Consider the following 24,841-nt stretch of genomic DNA (forward strand, 5'->3'; position numbering starts at 1 on the left):
TTTCTAAAAGCTACGTTTCCGTTGACTTAAAAAACGTGTTTACAAACAAAAGCGTTAGTGTGGACGTGGCCTGACTGAAGAAACGAGATTTGTAGTCCCTATTTTTCATAGTAATACTAAAAATTTATTTTTTGTCTTTTTTTTTTACTATTACAGAACTATAAACATTTTCAATAACTTGGAAAAAATCCGATGTTCTGACATGAAACCTTAGATCTCACTAGTAACCACTCTACTCTTTAATACACATATAAACATTCACAACTACTATCTGACCACCGAGAAGCAGATCTGCTCACCTTCCTTGCACTCCAACGCTACCCGAGACTCCAGGTTGTCCATCTGGAGCTGCAGGCGTTTGAGCGTTCGATCTGCGTCCCTTGTCTTCCTCTTGTAGGCGATGAGGACGGCGATGATGGCTATGAGGAGGACGCCTCCGCCTGCTCCGATCCCGATGATAGCAGGAAGGGTCAGTGTGCTGTCCGAGTAGATGTGGAGCGTCCCGGGGGAGTACTCTAAACCGCCCACCAGAATCTAAAGAGAAAAATCCATAAACCATGATGGGTCAACCCAGTTTCAAAATCCTGCTCCTTCCAATTCATCATCTTATTTATTCGGCGTCTCTGATTGGCTGGGGGTCAGCAGGAGATCTGCGAGAAGGTGCTGTATACCAGTTGAACCTTCAGAACTCAAATACCTCTTGTAGGGCTTTAATGATCGTATGGCATCTGAACCAAAATCAGAACAAGTGCCCTCTTGCCCAAAACATTTTTTTTGAAAATCCCATTCCTCATTTGCTCATATAATAAGCTCAACTCTTCTGAGAAGATGTTCCACTAGATTTGGAGATTTTAGTGCAAGATTTATTCAGTCACAAGGGTGTGAGTAAAGTCAGGTACTGATGTAGTTAAGGAGGCCTGAGGTGCAGTCAGCGTTCACATTCATCTCAAAGGTTTTACTCTAGAAGGAGATTTTTGAACCCATAGAAAGCACATTTGTCATGGAGCTGGCTTTGTGCACAGGGGCGCTGACATGCTGGAAGAGGTTCAAGCAAAGGGAAAATTCCACACTAGATGTCCTGTACAATTGTGTGCCTCCGACATCGTGGTAACAGTTTGTTGAAGAACCACATATGGCTGGAAATGTCAAGTGTCCCAATACTTTTGCCAACATGTCGAGGTTATTATAAGAGCAAACGGGGACTAAATGTGGATTGTATGATGGTCAAAAAGAACATCATTCCACATCTTATAATCAGGTGTCCCTATAAAAGCATCTTCATATTATTTAAGATAATACTTTTTTTTAGCTAGCTTACGTTCAGGCTAATCGGCTAGATACTTAGGAAGTAGGGAGGTAGTAGCTCAGTGGTTAAGATGTTGGACTTGTGATCAGAAGCTTGTAAGTTCAAACCCTTGATCAAAGCCTACTCAGTTGTATAAATGATAAGTCGCTCTGGATGAAAGCATCTGCTAAATGCTGTAAATGTAAAAGGCAACATTGCTAGCGATAACTAGCAGTATGGTGATGCCATAAGACAAGTTTTGGACAGTAATGAAGTAAAATGTTTAGTAAAAATTTGTTATTGTACTTAAGCATATTGTACTTAATATTTTACTAAAGTGTTTTCATTTAGGGAGATTTTTACTGTAACTTTAACACATTTCAAACTCAAATATTTGACTTTTTACTCAACTACATTTAGTGAAATCAGTCGTTTCTTTTTATTTATGAGGATAAAAACGTAACTGCTGAAACACGCAGCGAGTCACTGATCAGGATCGAGCGCACGCTCTGTTTTACACGTGTTCTGATCGACGCTCGGTGTATCTACTGATCACCAACTTACAGTTCAGCATCAGTTCAACATCAAGCAGAACATTTAGAGAGGAATAAATGATGAAGAAACTCCAGACTCAAACTCGACACAACACACGTGGATTTATTTACGGGATTGTTTTGAAGAAGGTTTTGGGTTCGTGATGATTGTAATAGAAATCAATCAGTGTTTGAGTCATTAATATCATTCTATTAATAGATCAGTGTGCTGAGAGTCACATTCGAGTCTTTTCACGTTTAAGTGATTAAATAAAGAATCTTGTGATAAAAATGATAATATGAACATTATTTAAAGGTAAAAACTTTTGTACTTTTACTCAAGTGAAAGATTTAAAGAGACATTTTTACTTTTACTGGAGTCACATTTTACTGAATGTACTGAATGGTTGGTGCGCTTTGTCCACCGCTGACTGTTAAGACACTGGACATGAACAAGAGTTCACATGAACTTATTTCACTCAATAAGGATTCCATCTTACTTGGAGAACCGCTGAGTCGGCGAACTGAATGATCCCGTCCAATGTTTGTTTACCTGAAATTTCAAATAAACCCCCGTCTGGTCTTTGAAGGCAGCTAAAGCGGAGAATGTGTCCACGCTGATAACTCGCCACAACAGCTCGGCTTAATAACTGCCTTTTTTCTGATGCGGCTCCAATCCCCGGCACCGATCGGATCCCCGAGGATTATAATCAACGGTAAATTATGTGATGCAGTTAAAAAAAACACCATGAGGGAGGGGAGATACGCGAACAATCAGCTCTCGGCTGGCTGTGTGGCAAAACGCATCGCTGCCAAATGACAAATAGCAATTATATAATATATCCAGCAGACGGTAAAATACCACGTTGCACAGAGGTCATTTATTATGTTGTCTAGCAGATGTTACAGAAACGATCCGATTTCTCGTTCGGCTCCAACACCAACGACCCGACAGTGACGTGAGAGGCTCGGAGACGGCGCCATTAAGTTATTATTAGTCTTTTCGCTTATCTTCTCCGTCTTTGCGTTACCATGACAACAAGAAGCTCACAGGACAGACGTCTAACTCGATTTTGAAAGTCTAGAACTGGCTGCTCTGTATGACGGACAACAAAAACCCTCGAGTCTTTCAGAGAGCATCACATTCATTTACCTGTATCTCCTTCACCTCGAGAGTTTGTGACTCGAATCGTTTTAGAGAAGAGATTTAGAACCAGGGTCGATAATCTGCCTTTGTTCAAAAGTTTGTAAAGAAGTTTGCCTGAAGAAAAAAAACTAATTGCAACCATCCTGATCCTGAAGCTCAGGGCCAGAAAAAGTGCACAAATGTTTTTTTTTTTTTTTTTTTTAGACCCGATAAGTGGAGCATCTGTTCCTACTACTGAAGATAAAACAAAAAAAAAACATTGTGGATTCTGTTTTATTGTCGAAACATTTTGTAAAATTGATAGTATAGATCTTAATCTGAGGAAATCTCAAATCAATAAAAAGTAAATCAATTCTCACATGACACTTATGGGATTTAGCAGACGCCTTTATAGAGGAACACGTACAACCCAGCAGGTTAAGTGCTAAGGGCCTTGCTCAAGGGCCCCAAAGTGGAATCTAAGCTGGATTTCTGGAAACCTTTACCTTTTTTTTTTTTACACAGAACCCTAAAGCAGTGTTTCTCCATCAAAAACTATGCTTTTAATGTTTTAGAATTTCATTGTTCGTTTTATTTATTGCTTTTTACGATCATTTATCAACCGATTTTAAATGTGCTTTAGAAAAAAAAAATTGGATTTCGGATCGGGTCTCAACACACCATCTTGACCATCATTATTTAAAACATCTTTCCGGAGCCTTTTGCAAAGCAAAAATGGGAATGTTCAAAAACTCAGTTTGAACTGTTGCAAAGAAAAAGCCCAATCTTTGAGAACATGAGCGAGGCCCCCAGTTGGATACGGATCGCCGCTCGCATGCCGATCACGTGACTTCGTGAAAAGCCCCGGTGGAGCAGGTGGAACTATAATGAAGCTCCGAGCGGAAAGTGCTGGCGCGCTGCTTAGAAACCTCGACCGACCGTGGAGCGGTTATACGGAACTTAGCCTTTCCGCGGTCACACGTCAATTAAGCGCGGCGTCCTGTCGTCTTTCCTAACGACTTTCACCTTTCCGCTGCTGCCCTGCCGCTGCGTGGCTGCATGAATTATGGAGGCAGGGGGAAGAACGAAGAACAAAAGGGAAGCCCAGAGAGCTGTCGATATGTGTCAGGTCATTAGACGACTGATTTCGGTGCACTCTCGATCATTCTCGCCCATCCCCCATCCCCCTGCTCTATCTTTTACCCTGGCATTAACAAAGAGAGATGGCGAAAACGAGGTACCTATAGAGACGAAGCGTGAACCTCCGATATCTCACAGGATCCTAATCTGCTCTTTGATTTGCACCCGGCTTGTGACTCTTCTCATCGACCCACGGGGAGTCGGATGCTGCGCCGAATTAGTCGGGCAGATGGAATCTGAAAGCGGCGGCGAAGAAAGAAAGGGGGCGGAGACGGCGGCGCCGAGTGGAATCGATCCGTTTTAACGACACCGAAACGCCCGGGAGTGTAATTACAGGGCTACCTGACAGCATTCTGACAAATATTTACGTCCGACTAGAAAACGCATCATCGAACCAGAGCGGGGTTTTTTTCTGGGTTCCTTTTTAAGCTCTAATCCTTCCGTCACTCCTTTTTTTTACTCCTTCTCTTTCTCGGGTTCAGTCACATTTCAAAAGGGATTTTGAGAAGATGAGGGGAAAGTGCTCGTATCAGCGAGTCTAGTCATAAAACATACTTCATGCGGCGAGGTCGACTTTTTTTACGTGCCGCATAAAATTTGCATAAATTCCCGGGTATTTAAAAAAAAAAAAAAAAAAAAGGCCAAGACATACTGGCGCGTGGTAGAACTCGATGAAGCGGGTTTTGCCGGCTCTGTCTGCCACACATCCATTTTCATACTTATAAGCAAAGTCATACATTCATAAATTAAATTTTCCACCATGTTTATGGTTTTTTGCAGACTCACCAAAACGCGGTGTTCTCCGGTCAGGTCTGGCGAATCACAGAGCAGCTGAGACTCCGACACGGTTAACAGACACTGCGTTTCTCCAATCATTACCGAGTAATTCAGGCGGGCGTTCCCCGGGGCGGGAGGAATCAAATTTTTACCCTAGTGTAGCAAAAAAATGACAATTGTATTAGCATTATTGATTAACTTATAACACATGCAGCTCCCGAACCCGGCGCCTACCTTTAGGATTATAGGAGATCCGGGTTTGACCTCAAGTATCCCAGCATTCCCGAGCGGGTCGAAGGTCGGGTTGGGATAATACGTAAAAGGAGTGGCGTTGAGGTTGAGAACGGAGGACACGCGGTCCAGGATGAAGCCAAACTCGTCCGGATGAAGGCCGGTGTCGGGTGCCTGACGCTTCGTGTAGACAATGGGAGGTGCGAGGCAGGTCATGGTGGAGTCGTTCACCACCGTACACACCTGAAGGAGAGCCAGGATGATGGGTTAAGGGCTGATCTGGAGTCAGAGTCCTGCTAAGCATAAAAATCAATACTTCTCCTGCTACATGAATATGACGTATCGCAACATTACGGAGACCGAGACGTGTCCTGAGAGTCACATAGAATAAAGATTAACATGGCAGAGGTAGAGCTGCATCTTCATGCAGACACAACAGGAAAAGAAGGTCTGCTTTTATTTCGTGTATGTGAAAGATCGCACTGCATCGTAATAAGGAGGGGATCATATCGTATCGTAGCTGCTTCATATGTATCTTTAATGTATCGTAAACCACATTTATGGATTTAATAAATATAGAGACAAATAAAATAAAACACATTTGCATTCTTAAAGTCTATATTATATACATGCATTTTCATACCCAGAAGCCACTGATCATATTCCTACATAAAACCTTTATCCACCTGAACATCATTACATCCTCAATCTAACAACAGAGGATCTGAAGGACTGCTACGAGTCACGCTTTATGCGTAGCTTCATACCGGAGCATTGCCTTCTTTCCTCAAACACATCTGGAATAGTGAGGAAGTGCCTCCATGCGGCCTCTATTTTCAGCCACATTCATTTTCTTACATGAAATTAAAAGCTACTCGCTCCTGCTTTATGCCCTCCAGGTCTTTAATAAATGTAGAACACATGGAAGGTTAGTGATAATTAGCCTTTAAAACCCAGAAGGTCGTTTCAGTGGTTTTCCTGTAGCAGAAATAGCTGGAGGGTGCGTGCTTACGTTCGTGGTCTCCACTCCGCCGTATTTGGCCCTGACTTTTGGCTCCTGGATGGTGAGCAGGTGGGTTCCAGTCACGGTCAGGGACGTGCTGCCGCTGCAGGGACGAGACAAAAAGCTGTTGCTTATCTGCTCTCTGGATTTTACATTGTGCGAGTTTGTGTGTTTGTACATACAGGGTGTGTAAGTGTGTGTGCTGAGAGTGCTCACTTGATAATGCTCCAGCTGGGTTCAATGTTGAGGATGGTGGGATCCTCGGTGTAGATGTAACGCATGTCGCTGCTGATCTCAGCTTTGTCGATGAACAGCTTTATGGACGAGGCTCCCGAACCCTGAGCCGAGGCCGGAGTCACACACACGATCTCATGCATCGTCCGTCTGTTTCAGGAAACACACGGATTCCATATGTTGTATATTTTATACAGAGAAGGTGCTGATCCTCATTACTCTATATTCACCATACATTTTACTGGGATTCAGGGGAAAAAGAGACGTGGCCTTAGTGCCTGTCAGACCATATAAAAGAGGCGTGGCCTCTGGGTGTCTTGGATCGAGAAAATGGTGGATGAGCCTGAGTGAATGTGAGGTCAAAGAAAGCATGCATGATATCTGTGCCTGGCAATATCATAGTGGGAGGTGTGGCCTTTGTGCCTGTCAGGATGAATAGAGAAGGTGTGGCCTTTTTGCGCCTGTCAGGATTATTCTTAAAGGTGTTGCCTTCTGCCTGTTAGAATAAATCATAAAAGTGTGGCCTTTATGCCTGTCAGTATAAATAAAAAAGGCCTTTGTGCCTGTTAGGATGCATATCGCCTTAATGCCTGTCAGAATGAAAAGAGATGCTGTGGCCTTGGTGCCTGTCAGGATAAATTAAGAAGGGTGTGGCCTATGTATCTGTCAGGATAAATGGAGAAGGTGTGGCCTTAGTGCCTGTCAGGATAAATGGAGAAGGCGTGGCTTTTGTGCCTGTCAGGTTAAATAAAAAAAGTGTGGTCTTAGTGCCTGTCAGGATAAATGGAGAAGGCGTGGCCTTTGTGCCTGTCAGGATAAATGGAGAAGGCGTGGCCTTTGTGGCCGTCAGGATAAATGGAGAAGGCGTGGCCTTTGTGGCCGTCAGGATAAATGGAGAAGGCGTGGCCTTTGTGCCCGTCAGGATAAATGGAGAAGGCGTGGCCTTTGTGCCTGTCAGGATAAAAAAAAAAGCGTGGTCTTTGTTTCTGTCAGTGTAATTGAGAAGGCGTGGCCTTTGTGGGTGTCAGTATGAATAAAAAAGGTGTGGCCTGTGTGCCTGTCAAGGAGTTAATCAGACAGGACAAGTTCAGTGTCGGTGATTTGTGTCCGGTTACAGCCAAAAAGCAAACCGTTTACTTGTCACTAGTCTTCATCCCTGACTGATATACTGAAATCCACTGATGTGAGGCGATGTGCCAGTAAATCCAGTCACGTGGCTCCACACACCATCGTCCTCTGCTTTTAGTCACAATATGACATTTACTCTGACTGACGTGCAGTAGAATGAGTGTGGACTCGCTGCTGTTTCTTTCATACCGTCTGTTCATCTCACCTTGACGTGCCGTGGTGAACTCGGCAAGTGTGAGAAAGAAAAACTCCTTACCTGACAAACTCGCACGTCTCCAGAGACAGGAACACGGTCACCGCGCTTCCTGCATCCAGATGCCGGCCGGAAATGGTCAGTCTGGTCCCGCCGGACACAGGCCCTTTATCCGGCTGCACACGACCGAAGCTGGGTGTCTGGTGAAAAACACACAGATGCTGAAATTCAAGGTTTTGCAGACAAGTTCTGATAGTCTTTATAAATATATATTACAATGACATACTACATGCAAATACAAAAGATTTACGGAAATTGCCTAATTAGAGGCACGATCACGCACTCGCCTACAATTCACTCCGTATCGGTTTTGATCATCTAGACGCACTAGGTTAGATTTGTGAAGGTGGGAGCTCAGTGGTTAAGGGTCGCTGATCTGAAGGTCGTGGGTTCCCAGTGTAGCTCCTCACAGGGCCCTTGAGCAAGGCCCCTTAAATCTCTGTGCTACAAGGGTGCTGTATCACGGCTTCCTGACATCGCTGGGATGTGCCAAGAAATAATCTTTTCCCGGTGGGATCAATAAAGTATTCTAAATGGGGGGAAAAAAAGGAGACCAAGTGCTACTATACAGCTTTCATCAGTTCTCCTACTACCTCTGTTTTCCTGTCACCCATAGAGCACTGTGTTCTGTCTCTTCCTTGTCTTTATGGCAGCCATTCGTTCGTATATAGAACATTAAAACGCAATAACCATCCGTCCGACCTCCTGTCCTTCTAACGCACCGCCGTTACTGTCCAAACAACCCACAACATTCAAATATTACTGTTCCTGCAGACTCCCCAGGTCTCTTGTGAGAACGTATAGAAAATACATTCATATATTGTCCCTCAACTCTCTCTCACACACACACACACACACACGCCGTATTTGTGTAACACCACTGCTAATTTCTGTAATAAAAACCTTCTGGCTGCTCCTGTGTTACATGTTCAGATCATCTGTTTTGTGATATTGGATTGTGATTGTGTGTGTGTGTGTGTGTGTGTGTGTGTGTGTGTGTGTGTGTGTGTGTGTGTGAGAGAGAGCAGGCAGGCCTGTACATTTGTCCTTAATTAGTTGCATGGTTGTACTTCTGCCCTCTGTACAGCCCTCTGCTACTCATTATAACCCTCAGGAGTCAGCCAAGTATGTGTGTGTGTGTGTGTGTGTGTGTGTGTGTGTGTGTGTGTGTGTGTGTGTTTGTCTGTTCTACTGTATAAGCTGTGAAAATGAAATGCACGCATTACGTGTATCTGTAAATGGATAAAAAGTACACTGCATCTCAGTAACTGTTGGCTGAGGAATGATGTATGTAGTGTGTGTGTGTGTGTGTGTGTGTGTGTGTGTGTGTGTGTGTGTGTGTGTGTTTCTGTGTTAGCCTCTGAGCTTGGACTAATAGATTAAATGGCCCAATCATGCAAGGCAGCATTTAAAGATTTAAGTGTTTGTGTGTGTGTGTGTGTGTGTGTGTGTGTGTGTGTGTGTGTGTGTGTTTATCATGTGACTCTCTCCATCACTTTCCTCCCCACTCAGCTGCTCAGTCACAGGAGCTCTATAGGAGATCTGATTGGCTAACATATTACAGAAGTGGGAATCCTATTGATCCTTCAGCTCTGAGCCTGCAATCTGATTGGTACACAGCCCCCAAAGAAGGCGGATCCTTAATGGCCGACTGAGGCATTTCCACTCTCTGAAGGGTAACCAGAGTTAAACCCTATGTGTTCTTGAAATTTACTACGTTTTGGAACAGGCCAACAGATGGCAGCACAAGGCTGCATGCGCAGTCACAGGGGGCACCAACCTTCATGAGTCAGTGTGCCATACAACATCGTCCCGTGCACATCGGGAGCTGTGCAACTAATGCTATTCTGACCACGTGTGTTATAATTTTGAAAGCTAGACTTGAAACGTTTTAATACCACCCCGTAGGGTGTAACTCGGCTTCACATCTACAGCCTGAAGATCAATGAGGAACTCGAAAACTTTGAGGATGGATTTGGACTGGAATTAATATCAACGGCTCTGGATTACAGTTTGCATAAACTGTTCTGCATTTAAGTGCCCATCACTGAACACCTCAACTATGATAGAACTGTAATGAATAAACAATCGGTGTTGAGGATGAGGATGGGTTCACTTCTTTTAGTCTGGTTCCTCTGAAGGTTTCTTCCTTATGAAGTCTCAGGGAGTTTTTCCTTCACCACAGTCACCACTGACTCAATCATTAGGGATACATTTATCATTATAAGGAAGAAACGTATACATTCGTTTATAACCACTTTATAACCTCGGTTATAAAGGTGGAAGATCTCCAACCCCATTGAACGCAATGAAGACCGTACCCCAGGCCTCCTCACCTCACCTCCATCAACAACTGATGTTACTGACACACACCATTGTCTCTAAAATCTCCACAAAATCTAGTGGAACATCTTCCCAGAAGAGCGGAGCGGAGACTGAAAATTGGAATGGGAAGCTCAAAAAGTAGCACCAATCATATGATCGGGTGTCAAAAACGTTTGTTTCCTGTCATGACCACGAAGGTACGATGAACGTGTACGTACTACGAAAGCGTAGGTCTGAGACGACTGGGTGCGATAATCAGCGCTGCAGTCTCCGATACACAGCTCCACCGGACCACCAGGGGGACTCGCCATGAGGGACTCATCCATGTCACACACGATCCTAAAACACACACACACATACACACACACACACTCACTAAAACAGCACAGAACCGGAAACTCAAGCTGGACTACATACATTTCATCAGCATTTCATCACAGATGACAGCGCAGTAACAGCTGGTATAAACTCCTCATATTTGAGTGTTGTGTGTGTGTGTGTGTGTGTGTGTGTGTGTGTGTTACCTCTCAGCGCTGATGTACTCCTGTGCCACAGCGTTGCAGCGAACTCCAGCCACACGTACGTGTGTGATCTCTCTCACCTGCAGCCCCAGGTTTTCTCCCTCGATCGTCACCCTCGTACCCCCCTCCTTAGGACCAGTCAAGGGCTGGATCTGCATGCGCGCACACACACACACACAGACACATATATATTTAAGTGTCCATTACTGAATAGTACACCAACAGTGATGGAACTTTAATGAATAGACATTCGGTGTTGAGGAGGTGGATGGAGTCTGAACACACTTGTACAGTAAAACCTTGGTACTCATTGAATGCACTCGTTTGTGATTAAACTTTTTTTTGTGCTTTCTGTGCATTTTTAGCCCAAATGAAAGTTCTAAAGGTTAAAGGTTAAAATGCCACTTGTTCAGTACTCGTCAGTTTTAGCACGAATTATCGACAACAACCCGAAGTTTTACTGTAAATCCAAACTTTATAATCTTTGTAAATCTCCATCTATTGTCTCAAATGGTCTTCAAATATGTAAAGATTAAGTTTTGAGCTACAGGAGCTCGTCTGTTGGATCGGAACCACACGGACCAGCCTTCACTCCTCACGCACATCAGTGTTCCTCATCCCCCACGACCCTGTCGCCGGTTCACCACTGTTCCTTCCTTGGAGCACTTTAGATAGATTCTGACCACTGCAGACCAGGAACATCTCACAAGAGCTGCAGTTTTGGAGACGCTCTGAACCAGACGCTCAAATTGTCGCTCAAATCCTTCCGCTCGCCCATTTTTCCTGCTTCTTACATCAACTTTTAACACACAATATGTTCTCCTGCTGCCTGATAAATACATCCACACACTAACAGGTGCCATGATGAAGAGATCATCAGTGTTCTTCACTTCACCACTCAGAATGTTATGTCTGGTAGGTGTGTGTGTGTGTGTGTGTGTGTGTGTGTGTGTGTGTGTGTGTGTGTGTTACCTTGGTGATTCGGGGATGGCTACATCGCACGTTACGACGGCCCTGGTGCATCCAGTTGTGTTCGGCCGAAGGGCAGTGCTGCTTCAGGAGGCAGCGCTTATCTGCCAAACACCAGCCGCACTCAAACATGCTGTTCGCCTTCAGACACAAACCACAGCTGTCCCTCTGAGCCTCACACTTATACAGGAGAGCTGTATGGAGACACGTCCAGCAACACCATTACACACCCCAAGAGAGAGAGAGAGAGAGAGAGAGAGAGGATAAAGTGTTGCACTCCTCTAGCTGGATGAAGGCAGGTCAGAAGTGGGAGTGGAGCCAGCAGCTCGCACTGAGTCGATAATTGAACTGTAAGGGTGAAAGCAGCCAAGGCAAAGCCCACGCCTGCATTTACTGTACTCAGTTCGCTGCTCTGCCTCTCTCTCACACACACACACACACACACACACACACACACACACACACAAAACACACACACACACGTGCACACGTAGGCCCTCGCTCTCTGGGTAATTGCAATAAGTTGCCATGCTGGGGAAAGTGCAGGTGGTTGAGTTGGTGTGTATTGATTGGATGAGGCCAGAGAGCAGGAGGATGCTGGACACACAAGTCCCAACTACTACTATACACTAACACACACACACACACACACACACACACACACACACAAACACGTAGGAGGATTTAAGATTTTCCTACTTTTCTATCATTAGGGATCGATTGGAAATCTGCACTACAACTACAAGATACTACAAACTACGTCAGATGTCAAACTACGTTACTGTACAATCTTATTCAACAACACAAGAACAAAAAAACAAAGAAGCAGCTCGAATTTTCAATAAATTCATTTCTCCAGGAAAAATAAATAAATAAAAAGAACCTCAATTATGGAAATGTATCGCATACTTGATAGCGATAAAGGTGAAGAGTCACGACTTCAACTCGAGAAACACAAAACACACTTCTCCAAACGGACAAATCCACATTACACATTGTTTTGTCAAATGTATCGGGACACCTGACCAGAAATCCGGAGGCACGCAATTGTATAGGACGTCTTTGGATGTTTGAACTAGGAGACCATGAAGATCTGCTTTACATGGGTTGGAGTAGAAGATCTCCTGCTATTGAGCTCTAAAACCTATTGAACATCTGTGGGATATATGTGAATGCTGACTGCACTCCAGGCCTCCTCACCTACATCAGTTCCTGACTAAAACCCTTGTAGCTGAATGAGTACAAATCTCCAGAAATTCAAATAACAGCAAATGGAGACTAAATGTGGAATGAGGCATTTTAAAAGAAGCATATACGAACAATATTTACGTATAATGTGCATATTTATGTGTGTGTGTGTGTGTGTGTGTGTGTGTGTGTATATATATATATATAATGTGCTATGGTACTGTTCAGACTTCAGCAGAGTTGTATCACAGAGGTCACCACTTAACATGTATGGATCTTTACAGAATTAGTAAAACAATGACGGGTAAACAAACAAACCAAAATAAAGGGGCGATGTAATAAGGATAGGATGCAGGATAGGATGCAGACCCGATGTGCTACATTAAAAATTAATTTATAAAATAAAGCGTATTAACGCGACCCTCTCTCGCTCATTACGTCTTATTACCTTCTATTAGCAACCAGTCATTTAAAAACATTTGATTTTTAATTTAGTTTCAGATTCAGAGGGCCCGATTTTGTTTTGCCAGCAGCATGGTTAGTTCAACGCGTAGCTAAATTTTAAATAAAATCAGAAGATCCAATATAGCCTCGGTTTCTTTTTCCAATATATTGTCGACATGTTGCTGCGAGAGGACAAAGGACAAAAAAACCCACTGAAAAAATGATTCCATTAAACAAAAATAGACATTGAGATAATCTATCAATAAAAAAATGCTAGTCTGGATGAGAACATGCCTATATGAGGATGAAGAGATGGAAAAAACACACCAGTGCAGCACAAAAACCGGATAAACTATAAATACAAGGATGAAAAAAAACAAAACATGGAATGATCCTATTTTTAAATCTATTTATCTAGTTATATTATTGATTGTACCACTAGGGGGCTTATTCAAAGCGAGTTTGTTTTCTGAACTCCATAATCTGGACACTGTTTAGTCTTAGGGATTGGTGAAAATGGTGGGTTTTGTCGGGGGTTGAGGGGCAAATTGTTTATGGTTATGCTGTCACAAAAAAAGGCACATTGAATAATGAACGGATGACTGGCCATATCCTAATATGATGTGTATTTGTTTTGCCGGTTGGTCGAGGTAAGGAGGCGTGTCTGGGCGTGTATCTCAAAAACTTGACAAGAAGTTGAGATAAGGAGTGCGCGAGAACTCTGAAGAGCTCATGAGAATATCGTTCCAGTATGAAAAACATGTGTTTCATCTGGTTTTGTCCACAGGTGGCACTGTCATGCTGGAACAGGTTTTGGGTGTCCTAGTTAAAATCTGTTGTTTTTTTTGGTGGTCGGGTGTCCCAATACTTTTGACCCAGTTCTGTGATGATTCCAGTACCCAATTGATTCCAGTCCATTTGCACCGATTTGGGATCGGGATGTATGTACAGTTTGTATATGATTAATCTGCTTCTTCTTCTTCTTCTCCTCCAGCATGACTGCACAGACGTCTCGGATCTGAACGAGGCCAATGGCAACAAATAAAGCGTTCGTAAGATAAATAAATCCTTTTCCAGCTGGAAACAAATCTCTCCGTCCGCACACTGTCAGGAACTGCTTTGATTACTTCAGTAATCAAAACTCACGTGATTTAACGCGGCGTTAAATATGATTACAAGTCTGTTTGGTTTAGCATTCGATCACGTTAATCCGTCATCCGGACATTTTTTCATAAATGGTGACATTTCAGCTACTTATTTATGGGCTGGAGTGAAAATAGCAAGAATTAAAGATAACAAAATCAACTTAAAAACATATATAATAGATTTGTAAACCCCCCCCAAAAAAAAAAAACCCAAACAAAACAAAAACAAACAAAAACCACACTTCTGTCCTGTATTTGACTTTTTGCTCACATCGGTTCGCTTTGCTGGCTTTTATCTACTAATTACGGCGCTGTGAAAAACCCCTCTGTGGCTGCGGCTCGGATCTGCGGCGAGATTCCCGTGTGCACGTGATGAAAACAGCAGAGGCGCGAACGTACCTCTCAGAGCCGGGGGCTTGTCAATGGGAAAATCTCCGTCCCAGACGATGGAGAAATCCACAGGAAGGTCGCCCATCTCATTACCTTCATACCAGTACTGCAGAAGATAAACAGACAAGACAGAAAAAAGACACAGTGAGGTACAACAAATAGACAGTATTTGAAAACTTGACTTTTCCAGCCATATGCGGTTCTTCGGCTGCAGATGAGATAAGATGAGATTTTCCTTTCACTTGAACTAGGAGACCCAAACCTGACAATGCTCAGGGCACACAGCCAGCTCCAGGAAGATCTGCTTTATCTTTATGGGTTGGAGTGGAAGATCTCCTGCTATAGAGCCCTGAACCCTATTGAACACCTTTGGGATCACCTCACCTTCATCAGTACCTGACTTCACTAACACATATCCTTCTAGCTGAACGAATCTCTACAAATCTTTACATGGAACATCTTCCCAGAGGAGTGGAGGTTATTATACCAGCAAATGTGGACTAAATGTCCTACTGAGTCACATTTGTAACTTTAAATTGTAAACCTGTTTCTGAGCACGTTAACGAGCGACGGATTCACACTCATCCACACAACTTCAAACAAACTGTCGTCTTGAAAATAATATACTATAATATACTTTTGGACACACTTTTGTACCTGAGATGTTGTATAGATTAGAAACAGTGGCATTGAGTAAAAGACAGGTGGTGGAGCTGGAGGTAGCAGAGCTGAAGATGTTGAGATGTTTATTGGGAGTGACGATGGACAGGATTAGAAATGAGTTCATTAGAGGGACAGCGCATGTAGGACGTTTTGGAGACAAGGTGAGGGAGGTGAGATTGAGATGGTTTGGACATGTGCAGAGGAGGGACATGGGGTATATCAGTAGGAGAACACTGAGGATGGAGACATTAGGAAGGAAGAAAAGAGGAAGACCAAGGAGGAAGTTTATGGATGTGGTGAGGGAAGACATGCAGGTAGTTGGTGTGAAAGAGGCAGATGTAAAGGACAGGGGGTTGTGGAGACGGATAATCTGCTGTGGCGCCCCCTAATGGAAGCAGCTAAAAAAAGAGGAAGATACTTTTGTACACATGTCTGGACACAAGCTTCAGAATCTTGATATCGCAATCAGACAGACTCTGGGTGCATTTGTTACGGCTTCCAGCATGACCGAACAAACTATTCAGAGCAGGAAGTAGTCAGGGACTGAAGAAAATCGCAAAATTGAGACTTCGAAGAGTTAAGGACTGAAGCTTTCGGGGCGGTGAAAAATAATAACATGCCATTTTCTGGCTACAGCTGAGACGTGGTCGTTCATTTTGTGGTCATGTCAATCGAATCGTGTTTTTTGGTCACGTCACGTTTACTGATGATGCAGACCAGGATCTAGGAAAAAAAGAGCAGGGTCTGGATTACAAGTATCAAGCTATTTTTATACAGATCTGTTTTAGCGGTCTAGTGGCGCTAGTAAATGTCAAAATGTTTAAATGGGCCAATCAAATGAAAGTAGGCGTGGCTTTACTGTACATAGTACATTTTATATATATAGTTGTTTCTATGCAACATAAAAGTTAAACAAACAAAAGAATTGGACAGTAAATGACTGGAAGAAAGTTCTGTGGAGTCCAAATGTGGGAGAAGAACTCGCGGCTGATTGGATCCGACTTCACCGTACGACAAGACGATGACGATTAGTTCTATAAGCGTTATTTAGAGAGTCGTCAGGAGTGATGCAAAGACTTGCCCAGTCGCCGCACCCACATTCTATTGAACTGCACTGGGATGATCAGAAGAAAGAAAGAAATAGTCAAAATATTTCAGCTGAACGTTTGGAGAAACGAAGTGTCCGGATGCTGAGAGTGTGTAAAGATGCTCTTTAAGATAAAAAAAATTCTGTACATTTAATGATTTGTCCGGTTAAAGTAAATCTCCATAGCGTTACATGACAGAGTTTCTTGCACAGAAACAAAAGGGAACATGTCTCTCAAAAACCCTAGAACTTTCTGCACGTGTGGCATCACTGAAAAACCGGAGAAGCTGTAAGTCGCATGAGATGACTGGAACTTTAAGTCGCTCAGGATTAGGGAATGTTCCAAAAGTAAGATTTTTTCCGGGGCGATTTTTCATTACACGTTATCTTAAAAAAAAAACACAAAAAAAACTAAACTAAAAAAGCAGAATGCGTCCCAACAAACCGACAACAATAAAACAGGGACTCAAACGTGACCCAAGACCCAAAACACAATAAATAATCAGTGAGAAATGCATTAAAGCCTGGCCTTCCATCCCCAAAAAGCTCACCTCTATCAAAGCTCTCAGTGTCCGGGTCTCAGGTCAGCATACATATAATTCCTCTCACACAATCTCTTTCTCGATATGAATGGGAAAAGAATCGACTCTAGACTGGCTTTATTACTTTTTTTTTTTTTTTTTTCCTTCGAGAAGAACTTCCATGGAGTAAACAGAACCATTTTTTCTCTTCTAATGTTTTTTTTAAGAACGGAGAAGGAGGAGGTGGAGGTTTTACCCTTCAGTTTTTAATTAGCGAAAGCCGCGAGAGCACTTAGGCGAACCGAGTCGGCGAGAATATCGCTGAGCAGCACCATCGATTGCTGCCTTCGTGAGCAGATACAGAAAGGGGAAAAGAGAGTGGGGAAAAAATGTGTGTGTGGGTGAACCAGAATGAGCTTCTGGATTGAGTATGAAATAAAGCTGGCCTCGCTACACACTGCCTCTCAATGTTCCCGTCTCTGGATAAACGCTGGGATCATGAGGCCGAGCGGTGGACGAGAGCGAGCTCCAGCAGAGACGCTGCACCACTTTGGTTTCCATTTAGGGGAAAAAACAGAGTGTAAAAAAAAAAAAAAGTGCAAAACAGACGAGTGGAGCGATCCATTTCTTCAACCGGTCATTAGGGCTGAGTGAAACGTCAGCTGCTACGCCGAGGCTCGTTCGTCCATGCGGACCGAATCAATCACTACAGGGCAAACACTACATCACAAACTCTCTCTAGCAGCCGGAGAGACCGCAGAGAAAAAAAAAATAAATAAAAACCGTCCTCAATGTGTGTTGGTGTTAAGTCTTTCCCCAGCTGCTCCGATGGAAACACGAGGTGGCATCCAAAAGTTTAGAAAAAAGCTCCGTTTACAAGTAAGCACTTTATTTATCTACGTTTAACACCTTCTCCCCCCATCCCCTCACAAAGCGATACCTCGCTCCCGGCGTTCCGTTTTATTTCTTCACAAAGTGTGTTAAGCACCTTCTACGATTCGCGCCGGATCTCCGCAACGGTGTCAAAACGGCGATCTTCATCTTGGAGAAGGGGGCGAAGTCTGATGATGCTAAATCTGGCGAGTGGGGTGGGTGCGGAAACGAGAGCGTGATGTTTCTCGGCGAGAAACTCCATGAACTTGCTGTCCATGCTTATGAAGGTCGGTGCTCCCTGTGACTGTGCGTGCAGCCTTGTGCTGCCATCTGTTGGCGTGTTAGAAAATGAATCTCTTTGACAGGAAGGGTGACGAAAACCTGAAACGAGACTCACCCTCTCTCCCTCATACTGTTAATACCAACTTCCACGTCTCCACCAGACCCAGCTGTTCTACATCGCATGCTGTATTCGAGGTCAATTACGGACAACCCGGATAGCACCGAAGGTCGAGGAGGGTCACGTATGAAGAGCTTATCTTGTGAAAGCTTATGAGAAAAACAAGAATAAAGTAAGAGTCTGAGGGTGATAATTGGAGATTCCATGGGAAGGAGGATTAAGGAGGATTCTAGGAAAATATGGGCTTTAGGAAATATACCTGCAAAAAAATAAATATATAAGAATATAAATATATGGTGAAGAAATGTCTATTGTATCGACTGTATTTGCAATTTGGGTTTAAATCCGCCAATGGGACTGTCAGAGAACGGGGGGAACCCATCAACCGCACAACCCGAAATAAATAAATATACAAACAGATATAATAGGTTGTTGTCATGCATAAGCGTCAGTGATGAAAGCTCCTCGAGCGAAAGCCATACACAATGTATTATGGGTCGTAATATGATGCACTTTTCTCGTCTGTAGCTTCTCCTGGTGTTGGAAAAGCAGGCGGGCTTCGAGGAGATTAGCCGCGGAGTGTAAACGCGCTCAGGCCTTTGTGTGGGTCTGTACAATGCAGCTTATCTGTGCCAGGAGTGAATTGATTTTCCTCAGGCTTGTCTTCCCACAGTATCACAGGGCTGCGTGATGAGACAGCGTGGCCTGAATCTGTCAGGAGCCTCATTGGGAACAACCAGAAAACGACCAAAAAAAAAAAAAAAAGGTATTCTTACCTTCAAAACAACCCTTTTTTCCCTCCTGTCAACTCACAAACCTATCAGACAAACACTACAACAAATACACCATCAGCACCGGGGACCATCCGGGACTCTGAGGTCCAGCTCGGAAATTTCGATTATATTTCCTACATCATGGTGGAGCATGGAAATCCTGGTGGCACTTTAACACAGGGTGATATCAAAAGGTTTCGAGACTAATGGTGCTAACTGGTGCGATTTCATCACTAACAGCAAGTTAGAAGGAGCAAATCTGCCACAGAGACGTTTGACGTGACGTACGTTCGACATACAGCGACGCTGTGATGAGTCAGTTCGAGGTGTTTCCAGCGACACACTCCCTTAAGGAGCAGAAGACCATCGCTGGAAGAGGACCAGAGGTCAGGAAGACCTTTAAGTAGCTCAAACCCCGAAAATGTCGAAACCATTCGGTAACTCGTGCATGACGATCGCCGGAGAACGTTCCACACGATTTGTGGACTTCGCCCTCTTCCCAAAGATGAAGCTCCAGCTCGGAGGCCGCAGTTTTTACACGGCTGCGGAGATGCAGTGCGAATCGCAGAAGATGTTGGACAGAGCTTTTCAGAAAAACAAGCAAATGCAATTAATTCCTTTAAGCATGTGCAAAGATTTGCATTCCTTGTTTACTCAAATCAGATAAAGATCAGGCGTAGCTTCCTTCGGCTCAGCTCATCGACGCCGGCTTCCTGCGGTGACGGAACGAAAATCGATCCGGCTTAATAATGGAGGTTTTCCTGTAGATTTAATTGAAGTTATCAAACAAGGCCAGAAAAGCTGGGGGTGACGTGTGATTCCTGAGTCGTGGCGATCTCGTTACCGGGCTTCTAGCAGCAATACTGAAATATAATTTGCCGGCCCACGTGTTTGCGTCATGCCTTTAATTACTGAAACGTGGACTAAACCAGGAACGACGCCGCCAAACCCGAGGTCATTTCCTCCTTTTCCCGAAATAAGGAATGATATCATGCCATACTGATGGTAATCGTGATAAAGAGAGAGAAGAGAAAGCAGCCGAACGTACCGCGTCATCGCAAATGAGCGAGACAAAACCAAAGCATTCTTTCCCCATGAGGAGCAGCGTGATCTTTCTGGAATATCACTTTCTTCATTTTTCCAGAAAAAGCTAAGGCGCTTAATCCGGGTTTAAACTCGAGGCTTCGGGTTGGTACCGCGGAATTAACCCGGCGGTTTATTTCCATAAAGTCCACCTGCGACAACACTCATCTACTGCTCTGCATCCTGATCATATTAGTAGTAAAAAAAAAAGATGGAAGAGAAGTTTCTTTGTGCCGCCTCGCTTTACAATGGAGCTCACCGCTGGACGCTTGCAGGCCGGGTTTTTTTTTTTAAATGGGGTCCATTCACATGCAACCGCGATGCACATTAAACTTCCTCTTTTTTTCCCTTCCCCTTTTTCTTTTCTTTTTCGCATGTTCCTCTCCACGAAGCAGCACAAAAACGCTAATGCCTGATTGAGCACTTGATGAGAATAATAGAATAATGAGAGGGAGCTGGTTCAAAAAGCCTGACAAAAATAACATTTAAGTGTTTTTTATTCAGAAAGCCTGCACTACCCTGCGCAGAGGGTAATGGCCTTCTTTGTAAGGCGCTCTCTCGAGAGGCTACTTCATAACTTGGGCATTGAGGTGAAAAGGCCTCCGTGCTAATTATTTCCCCGGTAAGGCCACGGGCGCTCGTTGCTAAGGGGTCACCGGTGCTTAGCAACACCAACTATTCATTTTGTTTTCGGGTGTTCGATTTGTGTTCGGTCCAAAAAAAGAAAAAAGATATGAACTAAAAAAAAGAAAAAAGAAAAGAAAAACTTCAAACACCATCCTGAGATAAACCTAAACATTTCTAACGTTTCATTCGTCACGCATCTGAAAGATCGAGGCGACGGCAAAGCGATCGATCAAACCAATATATGCGGGTCACGCGCCAACGTTTTCGCCCGAGTCAGCAGCTTACGTCGCACGCTGAGATAAATCCCAGAGACAGCGACCTGCCGGTGTAGACCGAAGACGGGGCCTTGTTTCCATAGCAACGGCGCACCATAGCGAACGTTTAAATGTAAACAACAAAGCATATCCGATTAATTATTACTTAATGAACTGAACAGGCTGAGAACACACCCCTGAGGTACACCCTAGTGGGTTTGAAGCGCTCTAAAATCTAATTACGTCTCCGCATCGTACACGTGTACAGTCTGGATGCGAGAAAACAACACACAAACACTGATTAATTGATGACCACATATGAGCCACTATACGAGCAAAGGTTTATGGAGACCTGACCACAAGATTGTGATGTGCCTCCTTTTTGAACTTCCCGTTCTACATTCAGTTTCCATTTGCTTTTATAATAACCTCCACTCTTCTGGTTCCACTAGATTTCGTGGTGATCCGTTAAGATTCATTTTGAGACTTAGTAAAGTCATGTACTGATGGAGGTGGGGTAAAGAGGCCTGGGGTGCAGTCAGAATGAAACGTCTCATGCTAAAACATCCAAAAGTGTCCTCTATAACAGTGTGTTAATATTTTGTGGAAGAACCACATATGGATGGAAATGGCAGGTGTCCAAATATTTCTGGTCATAGAGTGTATTTGAATAAAGGGGGACAAATGGTCTAAATACAAACACCTGAGGTACACCATGGTGGCTTCTGACTGATCTGCAATATTTGTAGGTGAAAAAACTATTGAGAATATGAAGAGTCTGATCTGGGTTACTGATCCGATCAAACCCCCACTTACACCAAGCGGCTATTATTGGGCCCTTAAGAAAGGCCCTTAACACTCTGCACTCCAGGGGGTGCTGTATCATGGGTGACCCTGTGTTCTAACCCAAGCTTCCAAACATCGCTGTGAAGAAAGGATTCTAAAATAAAACAATGTTAATAAATTTAAAAAAGGGCCACAAAATCAGAGAAAATGTCGAAAAATCCATTTAACACTTCCAGTACTGGCTTAAAAAACACCCCTGAGGTACACCCTTGTGGATTTTTTGAGTGATCTGACACGTAATTACGGCCTTGCCTGTTATTTCCGTACACGTGTAATAAATGAAATCTGTCAGTAATAATTACGAACGCTAACTAACAAGTTTCCCTCCGGTGACGTCCGCCACGTCTCGTAATTACACGTCTCTCAATCTTCGAAAATTAAATCCGGATCTGCCGTGTACCTCTGACGACCGCATCGAGCGAGTACAGTAGAGTCCTTCATTGCCTAAAAGATTGTGGAGTCACACAATAGCGGAATTGTGACAAGCTGAAAAGGCAGCTGTCTCAGGGCTGGGAAGCGGCGGAGAAATTAGCGAGAACGCAGTAGAAGTTAACTCAATTTATTAATTATTTTTTTTGTCCAAAAAAAAAAACAAAGAACGGGCTGTTGCTCTGGCGAGAGACACGGCCCGAGGGAGGACATTAGCATCAGGATATGAGCAGGAAAACTGGCTGTAACGCAACACCGGTGCCTGCGGGAGATTTCGATGCGGGTGGAAACGGGGTTTGGTGTGGGGTGTTTTTAATGCAGGCTTTGAAAATAACTGCAAGCAACCGAAGCGTACGAGTCGGAACAGGTGTGCCGAGTCGCTGGTGCTGTCACTTAATGAAATCATTCGTGACGAATATGGTGTGTAATGTTCCCCTGAAAATAACTTTAGGTATTTAAAAGAAATTACCAAACTTTTTACACATCTTCAGCTACGGATTGTTGGTGCACAAGCTGGAATCAATTATTCAAATATATTAGGCTCCGTAAAACATAAATAAATAATAATAAAAAAAAATAAATAACACCATATCTCTGAGGCAGGTACTTAGATTTAATGAATGAATGGATGAATAAAAGGATGGGAGAATAGACGAACAAATAAAAGATATATAAATTGATGAATGGGTAGATGTATGAATTATTAGGTAAATGAATGAACAGATAAATGGATAAATGAATGAATCAATGAATTAATTGATGGCTGGAAGGATACATAAATTAATGAATGGATGGATGAATAAATTAATAAATAAAAGTACAGATATATGCATCAATTAATTACAAAGATGGATTTATGGATGAATGAATGAATAAATGAATACAAGGATGGATAGATTGATTCATGGATAAATAGATGAACGAATGAATGGGTGAATAAATAAAAAGGATAGATAAATTGATGAATGTGTGGCTGGATGAATGAATGGGTGAATAAATGGATGAATTAATGAATGAACAGATAAATGGATAGATAAGTAATGGCTGGAAGGATACATGGATGAATAAATGAAAGGACAGATACGTGTATGAATGGATAAAAAGATAGATATATGGATAAATAAATAGATGGATGGATGGATAAACAGAGGAATTGATGAATATATGGATGAAAACAAAAATGGATGAATGAATGGACAGATACATGTATGAATGGATGAAAAGATAGATATATTGATAAATGGATAGATGAACGGATAAATGGGTGAATGAATGAAGCAAAGGATAGATACATTGATGAATGAGTGAATAAATGAACAAGTGAATGAATGAATAGATAAATGGATAAACAAAAAATGGATGAGCGAATGAATAGACATATGTACATGTAGGATACATGTATGAATGGATGAAAAGATGGATATATTGATAAATGGATGGATGAATAAAAGGAGGTATAAATAAGCAGAAGAATGGATGAAAAAATGGATGAATGAAAGAATAGATGAATGAATGGCTGCTGTAAGATCAGTACCAGGGTGTGTTTTAGGCCCATTTGGTGTTTCCACATGAAAGGCATGAATGTAGCTTACACAACTAACCCCAACCTTCTCGACACAGGAAAGTTATGTCAACGTTCAGAAGATCCATAACACTGTTTGTTGTTTTTAATTCCTGAGGACCCTCACCCCAGGACAGACTGGTGAAAGAGTTCAGAGAAAAAAACCTCTGATGTATTTAATAAAGCCATGCCAGGGCCATGAGTGTGGATAGATAAGGCTGATTGATTCTCCCTCGCCCATCTGAGGATGCTCACAATTTCATTAGCATGGGTGCCGTGGCCTCCGAGTCGCCTGGTTCACCGAGTGAGGGGGAGAAGCGGGGCCATTTGCCTTGACGGATGCAGTGACTGATGGCCGTCGCCTTGTGCGTACGAATACGTGAATCTGACGATAAGGGGGGGTAGGGAGGATGCAATGATGACATAAACCCCCCCCCCCCCGGGGATTGGAAGTATTCTGTAGCATGTCTTTACCCGTGTTGGATTGCTATTCAGATCCGAGGATGCATAAGAGAGGCAGAGGTTAAAGGAGGGAGGAACAGAGGAAATGAAGAAAGGAATGATGGAAGGAGGGAAGAAAGGAAGAAAGAGAATAAAGGTGGGAGTGGGAGACTGCATCATCTGTGTTTGCTGTGTCACTGGTAATCAGAGTATCGATTAATCCGACCATCCACACACAATGCTGAGAGAAACGAGAGCTGAGAAACAAAGAGATAAGGGTGACAAGGGGGAAGGGGGTTGAGATGAAATGAGATGAGAGGAGAAGAGAACGAGTGAGCTGGGGTGTAGGGAGTATGGTTTCCTCTAAAAGCCAAAAGCAACTCGGGTGAAGGGTCTATAATGAAATATCCTGATTCTTCTTGGACATTATGAGTAAAATATTGGTGGAAATAAACAATCTTTGAGATGGATACTCAGGATGGTCACAGGAACGGTTTGGAGAACATGTATGAGGAGCTCATTAGAGGAAAGGAAAAGTGTCTACAAACCCTTTTTAAATTGACCTCAATGACTGAAAACCACAGACAGAAA

At 43.2% G+C, this 24,841-nt stretch overlaps 1 protein-coding gene across 1 annotated transcript in view; it reads right to left on the minus strand.

Annotated features, from left to right (window-relative positions):
* The window catches only part of plxna3 (plexin A3), a 169,802-nt gene that overhangs the window by 23,725 nt on the left and 121,236 nt on the right, over window positions 1-24,841 (minus strand). Inside the window, exons 11-20 of the mRNA XM_046870918.1 lie at window positions 14,702-14,798; window positions 11,529-11,719; window positions 10,560-10,708; window positions 10,254-10,374; window positions 7,714-7,850; window positions 6,312-6,479; window positions 6,105-6,198; window positions 5,096-5,335; window positions 4,871-5,014; window positions 300-534 (exon numbers count right to left, since the gene is read on the minus strand). Of these exons, the coding sequence (XP_046726874.1) occupies window positions 300-534; window positions 4,871-5,014; window positions 5,096-5,335; window positions 6,105-6,198; window positions 6,312-6,479; window positions 7,714-7,850; window positions 10,254-10,374; window positions 10,560-10,708; window positions 11,529-11,719; window positions 14,702-14,798 (1,576 nt within the window). The remainder of the gene's footprint in view (window positions 1-299; window positions 535-4,870; window positions 5,015-5,095; window positions 5,336-6,104; window positions 6,199-6,311; window positions 6,480-7,713; window positions 7,851-10,253; window positions 10,375-10,559; window positions 10,709-11,528; window positions 11,720-14,701; window positions 14,799-24,841) is intronic.

This window comes from Silurus meridionalis, chromosome 17 (assembly GCF_014805685.1).
Source record: "Silurus meridionalis isolate SWU-2019-XX chromosome 17, ASM1480568v1, whole genome shotgun sequence".
Taxonomy (NCBI): Eukaryota; Metazoa; Chordata; class Actinopteri; order Siluriformes; family Siluridae; genus Silurus; species Silurus meridionalis.